The 13,948-nt window shown below is 31.5% G+C and overlaps 1 protein-coding gene across 2 annotated transcripts in view; it reads right to left on the bottom strand.

Annotated features, from left to right (window-relative positions):
• LOC124540295 (transcription factor AP-2-epsilon) overlaps nucleotides 1–13,948 on the bottom strand; it is an 82,422-nt gene that overhangs the window by 59,760 nt on the left and 8,714 nt on the right. The window contains exon 2 of one of the 2 annotated variants that reach the window (XM_047117771.1): nucleotides 4,870–4,986. The exons of the other annotated variant lie outside the window; for it this stretch is intronic. Within the exon in view, the coding sequence (XP_046973727.1) occupies nucleotides 4,870–4,929 (60 nt within the window). The 5' untranslated portion in view covers nucleotides 4,930–4,986. The remainder of the gene's footprint in view (nucleotides 1–4,869; nucleotides 4,987–13,948) is intronic. 2 annotated transcript variants of the gene reach the window in all.

Genomic DNA, 13,948 nt, shown 5'->3' with positions numbered 1-13,948 from the left:
GAAAATAATACATAATTTATTTAAAAATCCATAAATAAAAATGAAAATTTTCAAACGTTTGTCACGTGACATAAAACGCTACTGATTGGCCGGGCTTATGATGAAGTCACTTTCTTGTAGACTTTGCTTTTCTACTATATGTGCCAGATTAAAATACAGGAAAGTGACGTCACCGACCTCATTGCAGCGCCATAAATAATATAAAATGGATTTTAAAAACCAGTCAAATAGCCTATTATTTATGCGTAGAAAATCTAATCAAAATATTATTTACTATCTGTGCCCGACACCTTGCACGCGTTTGAATTTAACAAAAAAAAAATATATTGTAGCCTAAGTTACTCCTTATTATATCAATTATCTGCCAGTGAAAGTCCCGTCAAAATCGGACCAGCCGTTCCAGAGATTAGCCGGAACAAACAGACTAACAAAAATTGTAAAAATATTTGGTATATTTACATTTACGTGTTTACTTTTATATGTATTGAGTAAAATAAGGGCTATTTTAATATTACAAACAGACACTTTAATTTTATTATATGTAAGTATAGAAGATTATATATCAGTGCTTTTACGCACCTTTTTAATAACCATATGACATTCAGTTAAAATTTAAGATACCAGGCTATTATATACCACCCCGGCCTCGCACGGGTACAATGCAACGTTCACACTTTTTCAATCCTGAGAATACATACTAACAATGGAAGATCAGTGTCCATATAATATACATAAAACCTTCCTCTCGAAACCCTCTATCTATTAAAAAAAATCGCATCAAAATCCGTTGCGTAATTTCAAAGATCTAAGCATACATAGCTACAGACAGCGGTAAGTAACTTTGTTTTATACTATGTAATGATTATGAAACGAGCCAGCTTTGTTATCCTGGTGTATGTGACAGCTATTCTTGACAGTTGACACTTGTCATATTACTTTACTAGTGTGCCTACTTAGTAGCCTTACAAGGAAATTACTACTACTATGCTAGTCTTCAAAATTTAATTGAGTTTGTTTCCTCAACTGTTCCGATCAATCTCTTCCGTGTCTTCTCCATCCTACGTGTCTTTGGCGAAATAATCTGTGCCCTGACGGCACAACTATAAGACATTAATCCAGGAATTGAATTGAATTACTTAGTAGTAGTTGGACACTATTTTTTTTCTTTTATAGACAATGATGTTGTAGTAAACAGATATGTTATTAACGCGCAAAAAGTGAAGACGAGAAAACGTCCTAATTGTGACGTTTGCCTTTAGTCGTTTTACGTAGTAATACGTTTTGCGTAATTAAAACATCTAGTTATCCCTTTTACTTATAGTTTTTATCAAGCTATCATTTTTACTCTTAACGAAATGTAATAATAAAATAAACTAAAATAAACGGTCCCCGGCGCGGCACACTTTTTTCTGTTGTTTAGTATGGATGTAACATATCTGTTTATTAGAATATCATTGTTTATAGAGAAATAAATTATCGAAGCTACCTTACCTAACCAATTCATATCGAATTCTACCGAGAAATTATCAAACATATAAACTTGTTAAACGCATTACCCTCCCCATCTGCCCGGTCGGGTAATAACTAGTTCATAAGACATAACATTCGTCGGTCGATTGTCCGTCGGTCATTAATATAGCCGAGATACAATCAGATGTTGTAAAATACGATGTCGGGTAAGCGAATTGTGGAGGCAATGAAAATACTACCAACATGCTCCGGTTTCTCTTCGTAATAAACAAAAGAAATTGCTCAGTCATTCATTAAAACCTCTAGAATTTATAGTATTTTATCGTTTTTAGTACACATGTTTTGTCTCTTTCTATCGCACGTTGATTTGCTGATGAGAGAAAGGGATGTGTGTTATGCCCTTTTGGAACGTTGTTTCAATCTTCACCAAAATTGTGGGTTCTAATCTGGGCAATGCGATCGGGTTTGCATGTGCTGAATTTTTGTCTTTAAATGATTTGGTGGTGAAAGAAAACGCCGTCAGAAAATCTCTATGTGCGGAGAAAATTATGCCTTATTTTTTAGAAGATTAGAAATTTAATCGATTATTAAATATCATTTCATTTGTTTTGTTTTGTTTTTTTTTTTTTTTTTTTGTGTTCATTGTAATTTTTTATAATTATGAATGAAATATAAGGCTCTTTTATTTTATTCATTTTTAAATACAATTTTGTTGCCAGTATAAATATTTCTATCAAACGCTTAAACATAAAAAGATACGTTTTTTGTTACTTTTTTTTAGCGTCTTAGGAGAACTAACGGTTTAATGTGAAAATGAAAATATCTCAGCTAAAACTTTATCATTATAAATATTACCAATCAAGGATTATCTTATTACTGTATTTTAACATTATAAAGAATTAGAATTTGTTTTTTTGTATGTAGGGGATAATTTCAGGAGCCAACGATCAAATGCTAAAAAATAGGTATTAAAAAGGTATAATATTATTAAGGAATGTTATATGACATGATTAAATTATATTTATAACACAGCTCTCTGGGCTGAGATGGCCTAGTGGTTAGAACGCGTGCACCTTAACCGATGATTGCGGGTTCAAACCCAGGCAAGCACCACTATATATATGTGCTTAATTTGTTTTTATAATTCATCTCGTGCTCGGCGGTGAAGGAAACCTGCATGTGTCTAATTTCATCGAAGTTCAGCCACATGTGCATTCCATCAACCGGCATTGAAACAGCGTGATGTAATAATGGCAAACGAGTAGGAGATCTAGACGGAAAGTTTTTGATATAATATTAATAAATAAATAAATAAATATAAATATGAGACAACATCACATACATTACTCTGATCCCAATGTATGTACGGAAATCATAAGTAACGACGCTACCACAAACACCCAGACCCAAGACAACATAGAAAACTAATGGTAATCTACATCGACTCGGCCGGGAATCGAACCCGGGACCTCAGCGTGGCATACCCATGAAAACCGGTGTACACACCACTCGACCACGGAGGTCGTCAAGGAGTTAATAACATTAAATACATTTCGTAAGTTTAAAAGACAATATGTAACTTATGATTAAAATTTAACGAGACATTTGTCAGTATAACTTTATTCAAGTAACTAGAAGCTTTGAATCATCCATCATTTATAATAAATTGTAAATCACCGTTACGCATTGTAGATTATAATAAACAAAGCATAAAACAGTAACAGTTATTCTATATTCAAATTTCAAATCACTATAAACAATTTCCCGCCATTATCTATGTTTTTTTTAAATCATGTTATGGCAAAAGTAAAAAAATATACAGTAACACAAAATAAAAAAGTTCTTAGTATTTCACCAAAGGTATTTAATAAAAAAAAAATTTAACGTTAATTTAAACTAATGAACTTATCGATTTCAAAAAGTAATTGTTGTTCTCCATTCGCCTAATCAGTTTTTATTCACATTGTAATTAGTGCTGGTAATAAAAATGATTTTATTTATTATGGACACAATAGTGTTGAAAGAGTTTTTTTTTTTTATGAATTCAAGTGGAATTCGATGTAATTAGTCGTATTGAAGATAGCTACTCAAATTCTATACTAAGTAATGAAAGCTTATAAGTAATCTTAATTATTGTTGTTGATAATTATGAATTTTAACGAGATAAAAATTAAAAATGGATTTAAACGAACAGCCCTTGATAAGTATTTCATAACTAAATTCATTTTCGTCTTAACCAGTTAATGAATTGTAAGATAATGATAAAATTTGTTAAGTAATCTGTAGATTTATGAACGGCTTTACAAAACCGTTTGTTAAATTTTATGTTCACCATGAAATTTTCAAACGTATAGAACCTTTATTTTTAATTTTTACAAAATTTACTGTGTAATTTGTGATATCGTCACGTGTCAAATGGCAATTGTTGTGTGTTTTTAATCTGTGACGTTTTTCGTATGTTTATTTATATAACTTATAATATATTTATCGGATAAGTTTTATGTGCCACTGTGAATTAACTCTATCTGTTATGTGTACTAGGAATAAGTACGTGTGTTGTTAACTTTGTTTTTTTTTAGAGTTTGTATTTTCATTAATGTTTTTCCTACAAATAAATAAATCGGTAGATATGTCTCTTCATCAAACATATGTACTTATAAGATAATCAATGCGACACAAATAAAAGATTAAATATATTATTTTGGCATGATGATTCATTAAAATTTCCTATCTTTATTATTGACAGAAGTACATATATTGTGTTAAATGTGAGAGAAGCCTCAATTCCCGCCCGTGGGCGGAGGTCATGCGTATTGACATGTCAACAGCTTCCATGGGTCAACGACTTAAGCAATAATAGACGGTCCCAACGACACTTTACACCTACATTACACTTCATAAAAAAGTTCAAACTTTCAAACACTTCACATTGATAGGCAACGAATTTTTAATTGTTGTTATTTTTATTTGTAATTGATCAGCCTGTCAAAATGATTTCAATCTTTCAAGTACTTAAGAATGAGTGGTGCCTATACTTTTGTAAGTTAAAATAATGTTATAAGCTTTCATAATAATTTGTTTTGAATCGCAAATGTTATCAACGGTAGAAAAGTTACTTATTGCCCTCTATCTGTTAGTAGCAGCATTATTTGCACACTTGAAGTAGTTCTAAAAACGAACAATAGATAGCGCTAAATTGTTTGTAGAAAACATGGACAAAGTATAACAAAATTATTCCACTATAATTTTAACTATTTTAGCTTAAAATAATTGCAAAAGTTACAGTTATCAATCATACATACATTAAAAAACCTTAGTTCGAGTGATGTATTTATTCAATATACCGCCACCTAGCGACGAATAGTCGTACTTTTATGATATGGTCTCAAGAGAACTCACCCAGGTGGCATTACTGTCGTTAGACACAGTTTGAAATGCAGGAACACAACGAAAAGTCATTTTCTTCACAATATTCTCTTATTTCGGTCATCAATTAGATTTCTTCTTGCAGCTTACCTGTTAAACAACATACTGTTTTTACATGGGTTTATATTGATGTACACAAGCATAAAAAATCTCTTGTTGATTATTTAACGACTAAACTATTACAATATTTTTTTTTTATTCACATTTTGTTTTTATGAGTTTACAGTCAAATAAAAAAGATTATTTCTGGTCTAATTAGATTTAGCGATTTCCTCTGGTAATCCCATTCATCTATAAGCTGTTTTGCTTATGTCAAAATAATATTATTATAATTTCTGGCTATTTATCAAGTTTACATATATAATAGTAATAAGTCATTTAAATTTTAAGCCTACAATATGAAGAAACATAAATTATACTTTCATATATATTTGTAGATAGTGTGTTTAATCAAGATATGTTATTAGACAGTTATTAAATGTTTGAATTCTTCTAGTGTGATCTAACAAAGGCAGAGGTCCGGTGTATGATTTATAGAGGTCTGTATTGACGAGATAATTGCAGCTTATTATCGTCTGTCTGAGCGATGACTCTACGAGTGGTTTTTTTAATTGTTGGCACGGCAATGGTACTATTCTTGTGAAGTTATTATTAATTTTTTTCAACATGCTAGGAAATTTTATTGTAATAAAATTTATATTGTTTTAAATAAAGGAAATAAGACTAACAAAATGTAAAGCCATATTCAAATGTAGAACTTGAAAAATACATGATTACGTTTATTTCATGTTTCAAAAAAATTATCACCCGTCTATACAAAATAAGTAGAACAATTTTTCGTTTAGTTCTTTTTAGGCCATTGTGTAACGACATACTTTATATTATAATCTATTTTTAAACACACAATTTTAAAAATAATTCGTATTTAAAAAACGAACAGGAATTTTATTGACAGTTATTTTTATGCTGTACCGAGCACAGATTATGGTAAGATTTCTAGGCATTCCACGCGGCCCGTGCCACGCCTCGGGCGATCGCTGGCCAGCTTTTTATAGCGGCAAAAAATGCTTTCACGGGAATTTGAACTTTATTTTTGACATATTTGGTTTATTTTTATTTGCACTGTTTTATCGTAAAATATTTTCGTTCGTACAAGTGTTTTATGTTTCATTGTAGTTTCATGATTTACACTTCAATTTTTTCGGTTCTCGCTCTCTAACTATGAAATTAAATTTTTGTGTACATTAAAATAAGTATTATTCAAAGTAGGTACTTTATTACTTATAAGCGATGTAAGTATTTTGACGTTGTTTGTATACCTCAAATTAAATATTATGTACAAAGAATTAGACTAAGGTGCGTTCTTTTAGAAATCAGAAACAATTAATTTGAATGCATCTTTATTAAAAAGTATAGTAAAATTTTTTTATGCAATTATTGATTTTAAAAAGGAGTAATAATAAACTCCCGTATTCTAAGACTATAAATAATATATTTTTTAATCTTTGAAATATTTTTTCGAGACGTCTATTAACCAATTACTTTTACGAAATTAACTAACAACATTCCGGCCCATGTTTAAGCTTACGATTAAAATTTATGTAAAAACGGAAGTCAATATGCATTACATTTCATCCCAAAAGGTCCTTCTTCGAAACTTTCTTCAAGATAAAGTAACTTTTATCGCTTTCATAATAGCGATTGTTTTCGCTAGAAAGTTTGGAATGCGTATTAAAAATTGGTAGCCCCGTTCATTTCAACATTCCATTCCCGCCTGTTCGTTTTTTGAATCTGGGCTTGTATTAAATTGCCAGTAATTTACGTTTTTTTTTTTCGTGACGGGTTCAGACTATCAATAAAAGTGTAACAAAATGAATATACAGATTCATAATCTTAGTTTAAGGATTTACTCAGACTAATATATATGAAGAAAATATTTAATAATAAATAATAATATCTAAACATTTGCGTTAAAATTCGCATTGTTGAAATATGAGCTTGAAGCTCAGGCTAGAAAGACATGTTGACACATTACTTTGAAAACAATGGTTTAAATTTGGTATAGTTATGTTTTATAAGTAATACTAAATTATGCTATTCTTTTAAATAATCAAAACTCTAAATAATAGCATCTGAGTAACCAAGCAAGCATAATGTAGTGGCAACTATATCTTCTATCGAAAATTCGAAAATTAAAAAGTTTTTACGACAATCTTAGGCATTTAAATGATTTCATTGCCAAATTAAAAAAAAGAAAATACTATACGCAGATTACGCTAAAGTATTTGGTTGAAATGATAATGGCCTTGTATGACGCATAAGCTTTTCATGGCCAGACATGACTAAGGTGTAAATTTATTATAATTTATAGGACTAAAAGATTTTTACAGTTGGCGTTAAAGACCATATTAAACTTAAATAGTTAGGTAAATAAAGCCGGAGCAGACCTTTGAGTGATTATATTCTTAAATTTTATTAGTAAATATTATACATAAATTAATATTAATATTATAAATGTGAAAACAACTCTGTTTGTCTGTCTGTCGCGCTTTCACGACCAATTCACTGAACCGAATTTGATGAGATTTGGCATAAAGCAAACTTAAACTTTAAGAAAGGACATAGGCTGCTTTTGTGCCTGGTACATGACACCAAACACCCTAAGAAGCGAGCGAAGCCGCTGGCGATTACTAGTATGTATATATTTGCTGTTCTCATAGTAGTCGTTTTTATTTTATCATGACATAGGGAGTCGAGATGGACCAGTGGTGAGAACGCGTGCTTAGCCGATGATTGCGGGTTCGAACCCAGGCAAGCACCGCTGATTCATGTACGTAATTTATAATTCATTTCGTGCTCGTGAAGGAAAACATCGCGAGGAAACCTGCATGTGACAAATTTCATAGAAATTCTGTCACATGTGGAATATGTTCCAAAAACCTTCTCCTCAAAGGGAGAGGAGGCCTTTAGCCCAGCACTGGGAATTTACCGGCTGTTGTTGTTGTTAAACTGAATTTGATCATCGATTTAGAAACATGCGTTTAACCTCAGACATCTTCTCAAATATCATCTAAGAGGTTTAATACATTCAAGATTTTAATCACTGAGTAAATGTAACGAAACTGGTGAGGGCGTGGCGGTAAGATTGATGCTCGCTCCGGAGATTGAATGATGACGTGTATAATACGGACTCGGTACTGAGATGCTGTTCATCTATTGACAGAGAGAGATGGATAGATTGGTTTTTTGAGAAAAGTGTTGTTAATACGATGGTAACGAATTCGTTTAAATATTAGACATTTTTTTTATTACATTTCTAATTAGTTTAACGAACGAAAATTATAATTAAAATATTTTCAAAATATACATTCAAAAGGGAATGAAACAATTCGTAATATAAGTATCATTTTACAGATTTTACATTAGAACACAGTTCAAATCCAAGTTTTTTTTTTATACATATACATAAGTTTTTTGTTAATATATAAATAGAAGCGAAAAGCTTTTATTTATATATTTTTGCTTGCTCTTTTCCGACACGTATATCAAATGTGCTATTTCAACTTATTTACACAAACACATATATAAATGATGTAACTAAACCTTCCCTATGAAACCCTGTTGTCTATTAGTGAGAGCCGCATGAAAATCCGTTCAGTAGTTACGAGTTTATAGAACATACAGATAGACAGATGCGGTTGGAGGGCTTTGTTTTCTAATATGTATAGGTAGTGATGTACAGTCAGAGTAAGAAAACCTTCGTCAGTTTTCAAATTAATTCCTTTATCAAGTCTTAAACTCTTAGTACCTTTTGAATCTAAACATCGAAACATTGCGATGCAACATGTCATTCTCGATCGGTAAGATTATCGCTCATACTGAACACGCGAAAATAGATCTTAAAGTGACGAACCTTTTCTTATCCCGACTGTACAAAAATAAAACAACCGAAGTCGCAGGTTATACTGATTGTAAGTCGTAATGGCGGCACGAGTCTCGTTCGTAACTCGGATACTTGTAATTAAATATAACATCCGAAAATCATGGACTTTTATCGTTTAAAACTGTTATTAAATATACGTACTTCGATGTGTTAGATGTTGCCATTATTTTTATTTTTTATTTATGCTATATCTGTTTTCAATATTTGAATAACCAGTTATGATCTACGTTTCCTAAGGTAGTCGTAATTGATTTAATATATTATTTGACCCAGCAAGCTATATTTAGAAATGTAGAGATAGAAAAATTGTTAATTATACATATCCTTTTTTTGTGTATATTATGTTTTAAAACCATCCATCTTGTATAGGAATGGATAGATTTAAACCTGGGTATCCAGGCAAGTAACCTTACCGATATAATCACAGAAAAGCAATTTTCTAAACTGTCTATTAAACAAGAATATTTTTGTATATTACATATACAGGTACAGTTAACAACGAAAACGGTTCTATGACACAGATTTAAGCCTGCGTTCCAGGAACAATAGAAATCCTATAAACTTTAAAAAAATTAAAATTGTTCTTGCCAGTGATAATATTCAATTCAATAAAAATAATATAAAAAATGTGAATGTATATAACTAAACATTAATCTCTTATAATTCAAACTACGCCTTAATGTATCCCCAAAATGTGCTTTCCCACCAATTTGGCTGCTATGGCTGTATGCACTCTACCCTTATCCTGTAGATCGTTCTCGTACCGCTTAAGAAAACATTCTTTTTTATGACTGATAACTAAAAAAACTCCTAACGTACTTTAAAGGTATTTAACAAATTGTATATATTAAACAATATATATCAGCGAATATATTGGCTTAAGGAGATTTTCAAAAAGAGCCGTAGCTTTAGAAAAACCGTAGTCCTTACCAAACCACCCCTCTTCGCTTTATTAATCAATTGTAACGTTTTTTTTGTTTCTTAAACGCAATTAATAAAACCCAATGTTAGCTACTGTATAATCGATAATGATAGCCTCCCATCCGTGGAGTATATCCCTAATGAAATACGTGCGGTTACCGCGTTACGAGGCGGGGCGGCGCGTGCGACGGTCACGACTCGTGTAACCCAGGCTTAACTTTAATTAAAGAACAATTTGAATGAGTACATTTTTGTGGTTTGGCAACATTTTCTTTTAAATAACATCATTATCATTACATGGTATTAAACAAAGTCGCTTACCGCTGTCTGTCACTATGTAATAATAAATCTTTAAAATTGCGCAACGGATTTTGATGCGTTTTTTTAATAGATATATTGATTGGAGAGGAAGGTTTTTGTATATATACATGGAAAATATGGTAAAGATACTTTGATAATTTAAGATATTTCTAATGTGATGTCGTAAATAAACAAATTCTGTAGAATATTTAGTATCAGTGTTGCACCCGTGCGAAGTCGAGCCGGTCGTTGGTAACCAATAATTTTTAATCGTAAGTTTAGTGCAAGGAACTCCCACATACAGCCAAAAAATAATAGAGGATTAGATCGTTAATTTTCCATAAAAACCGTATCATCGTAGATATATTATGATTGTTCTTAACTATATATGTTACATTGTGTGCTTGTTTTCCTTCTTTCACGCATGAATCATGAAGATTCTCAGCGATTTAGCATTAGATTATATATAATATATGCCGGTAGATTTGTTTAAACATTTTAAGAAGAAAAAATACAAATATGTATGGTTTTTTAGTGTTTGATATCGAAAGTAAAATCTAGTATATTGTGATATCGGTGAAAATTAGTTATTCATAATAATTCCTTAGTCAGTAATATTTTCGATCATTGACTATAGTTTACGATGCCATTTTGAAGTGTACTACAATTCAGTGAAATAATTGAGAGAATTAATTATATGAATTGTATTGCTTAATGAACCTTAAATGTGTGAAAATAGAAATGGTTTTCAAATGTACATTCTTAAAAAAAAACAAAACCTGAATGACTGATATACCTAAAACTTCCTTATGAATCCTTCTGTCTATTAGTGAAAATGAAAATCAATTCAGTAGTTTTGGAGTTTATCGCAAACATACAGACAGACTTTGTTTTACAATATTATGTAGTGATTAAATGTATGACGTATGACTGGTTACTTGCAAGGCGGCCTGAAAATCAGTTTTGAAATTTGATAACCTGTTATTTCGACTTTTAGCTTAACGTGAGTCGAGTGGGCTATCCTGTTTGTGACGTCACAGTGTTGTGCAAAAGATATGTGACCCGGTAGGTTCATTTTATATAATTCTATCATTATTATTATGGTATGATTAAGTATTTTAGCAGTGTATGTTCAAGATAAGACGTCTCTATTCAATCTATACTAATATTATAAATGTGAAAGTAACTCTTTTTGTTTGTCTGTCGCTCTTTCACGATTAACTCATGAATCGAATTAAATGAAATTTGATATGAAGCAAAACTCCAAGAAAGGACATAGGTTACTGGTTTGCCTAACACATGATAACCACTCCTACTAGTTTAGTAACTTGTTCTAATATGCACATGTCAATAGCTTTCAGTTATGGCAATACTCAGTAATAGAGTGATTAGATGTGAGTGGGATCGACCCTGAAGACACTGCACAGAGTAGGGGGAGACTGGGTACGATTGGAACAATTAAGCTTATATCGCTCATAATTTTGTTGTTTATTAATCAAGTGACGATTATGACACGTTTAGTTATGCGATAATTACTAATATAAGAATTAATAGCATTAAATGATGAAATATTTACAAATATGAATTTAAACTAGTTACTGTATAAACCTTGAACGCGTAAGGCATTTTGAAAAAACTTGCGGAAAAAAGTTAATATGGAGCATCCTGGTAGGATAGGATTATAGCCCATATAGTAGTTGCCCATCGCATAAAATATCAATTCATTTATTTGTCTATGTATATCTAAATTTTCTTCCAATAATGACTTTTAATATATTAATGTTATAATTATAAATAAAAACGAAGGTAATGAAACCCATTCATTATAATATTTCTTAATCATTTTCCTTTTAAACAAAAGATCGTTGAACTATCGGCAAATAGACTAATAATGGAAAGAGAAAGATGTATTCGTTCGAGTGAGATGGAGCGACTATTATCATAATTGATGGCTGTAAATCTAAAGGTGTCATGGTTTCCGGTATAGGAAAAATATGAAAGAGTTTTTAAAACGTCAATTTTGATATATGAGTCGATGAATTAAAACAGAGAAATATTTATTGGGATTAATAATAATGATCAAATTGTTATTACGAGGTTCTTGTGGTGGATCAGCTTGCAGTTTAAGATACTCTACCGCCACGTAGAAATATTTACTATTGCTAATTATTACATAGTATAAAACAAAGTCGCTTAACGCTGTCTCTCCCTATGTATGCTTAGATCTTTGAAATTACGCAAAAGATTTTGATGCGATTTTTTTAACAGATAAGGTGATGCGAAAGGAAGGTTTTTGTATATAAGACATGAACAATTTACAACAACAACGACAACCTGGAAATTCCTACTGCTGGGCTAAAGGCCTCCTCTCCCTTTGAGAAGAAGGTTTAGAACATATTCCACCACGCTGTTTCAATGCGGGTTGGTGGAATACACATGTGGCAGAATTTCTATGAAATTTGTCACATGCAGGTTTCCTCATGATGTTTACCTTCACCGCTGAGCACGAGATGAATTATATAGACAAATTAAGCACATGGATCAGCGGTGCTTGAACCCGCAATCATCGGTTAAGATGCACGCGTTCTAACCACTGGGCCATGTCGACTCTTGACATGGACAATATAGTAAAGAAACAAGAAAATTTGTGTATTATGTTTAGCATCAGCATTGCACCCGTGCAAAGCCGGGCCGGGTCGCTAGTATGATAATAATACAGAGCCAATGCGACTCCAGGTATAACCACCATAACATCTTAGTATCGAAGCCATAACATCCTAGTATACAAGGTCAGTGTTAATTGGTGATGAGTTATGAGCGTTGAACAATTACCATAGGGTTTTTGGCATTGGCATTTGATAAATATCTTTCGATGCCAATGCCAAACTGCCTGTTTACAATAAAAAGTTCGATTGCAACGTATTAGTAAGTAGTTATTCGTTTATGTATTTTGATATAAGCGCTATATTTAATTTCGCTAATATTGTTAGTCTTTAAAAAAGAAAGAAGCTCAATGCAAAGAGAACCTTACAATGTGGTTTCGCATGCTTTATTAAAGAAAAAGAAAAAAAAAACTCACCACAAAACATCTCTTTTGAAAAGAGTAAAAAGTATTGACATTTTTAATCTAAATAAGACTGCGTGTGCGCACGGAATACAAATTTAAAAAAAAAAAACGACGTGTTCGAAATTTGAAACATTTAAATTGCACGTTACCGCTACCGTGCGCGCGGTTAAATCCGATTCTTTTTCCAAATTCCATTCGCGGGTTGTTATTATCTCCGCCGATTTGCTCAATCAGTGTTACCAGAACAAAAATTCTTAGTCTAATTCGTGAGAGTTCGAATTTTGTTTAGCGTGAGAAATTCTCTGGTAGATTTTTAGAGGAAATCATAAAGTATAGGCTGAATGGATATGGATTAGAGGTAATTTGACTAATCTATGGTTTCAGCTTTCCCCGAATATCCTAGCCAGGAATAACGATCTCATCATTTGTGCGATTTAATATTGAACTTATTTTTTTTTATATATAAGTTGATTAAAGGCTTAGTATCTCAATACATGACGTTAATAAATAAGGCATATTACTATAGACATGACAAATGATAAAAAAGCGTTGAGTTCATATTTGTTGATGCAGGATATATAAATATAATTCAAGGAGATATGTATCTTAATTAATTGGAAAACAGTAAATTACTTATCGGGTTTCTTACCGGTTTTGTAAATACTCAATTCCAGTGATAGCTTTACGTAGATAGGTATTAATGACGATTCAAATGTTAGTTATCCTAGTGGAAAGATGTTTTGATTAAAATTTCAGATCAATTGGTGGTGAAATATGCTTTTTTTATGGTATAGGTTGGCGGACGAGCATATCGGCCACCT

The sequence above is a fragment of the Vanessa cardui genome, chromosome 24 (assembly GCF_905220365.1).
Source record: "Vanessa cardui chromosome 24, ilVanCard2.1, whole genome shotgun sequence".
Lineage (NCBI taxonomy): Eukaryota > Metazoa > Arthropoda > Insecta > Lepidoptera > Nymphalidae > Vanessa > Vanessa cardui.
The sequence above is the reverse complement of the archived record's forward strand: the minus strand, read 5'-3'. Positions and strand labels throughout refer to the sequence as shown.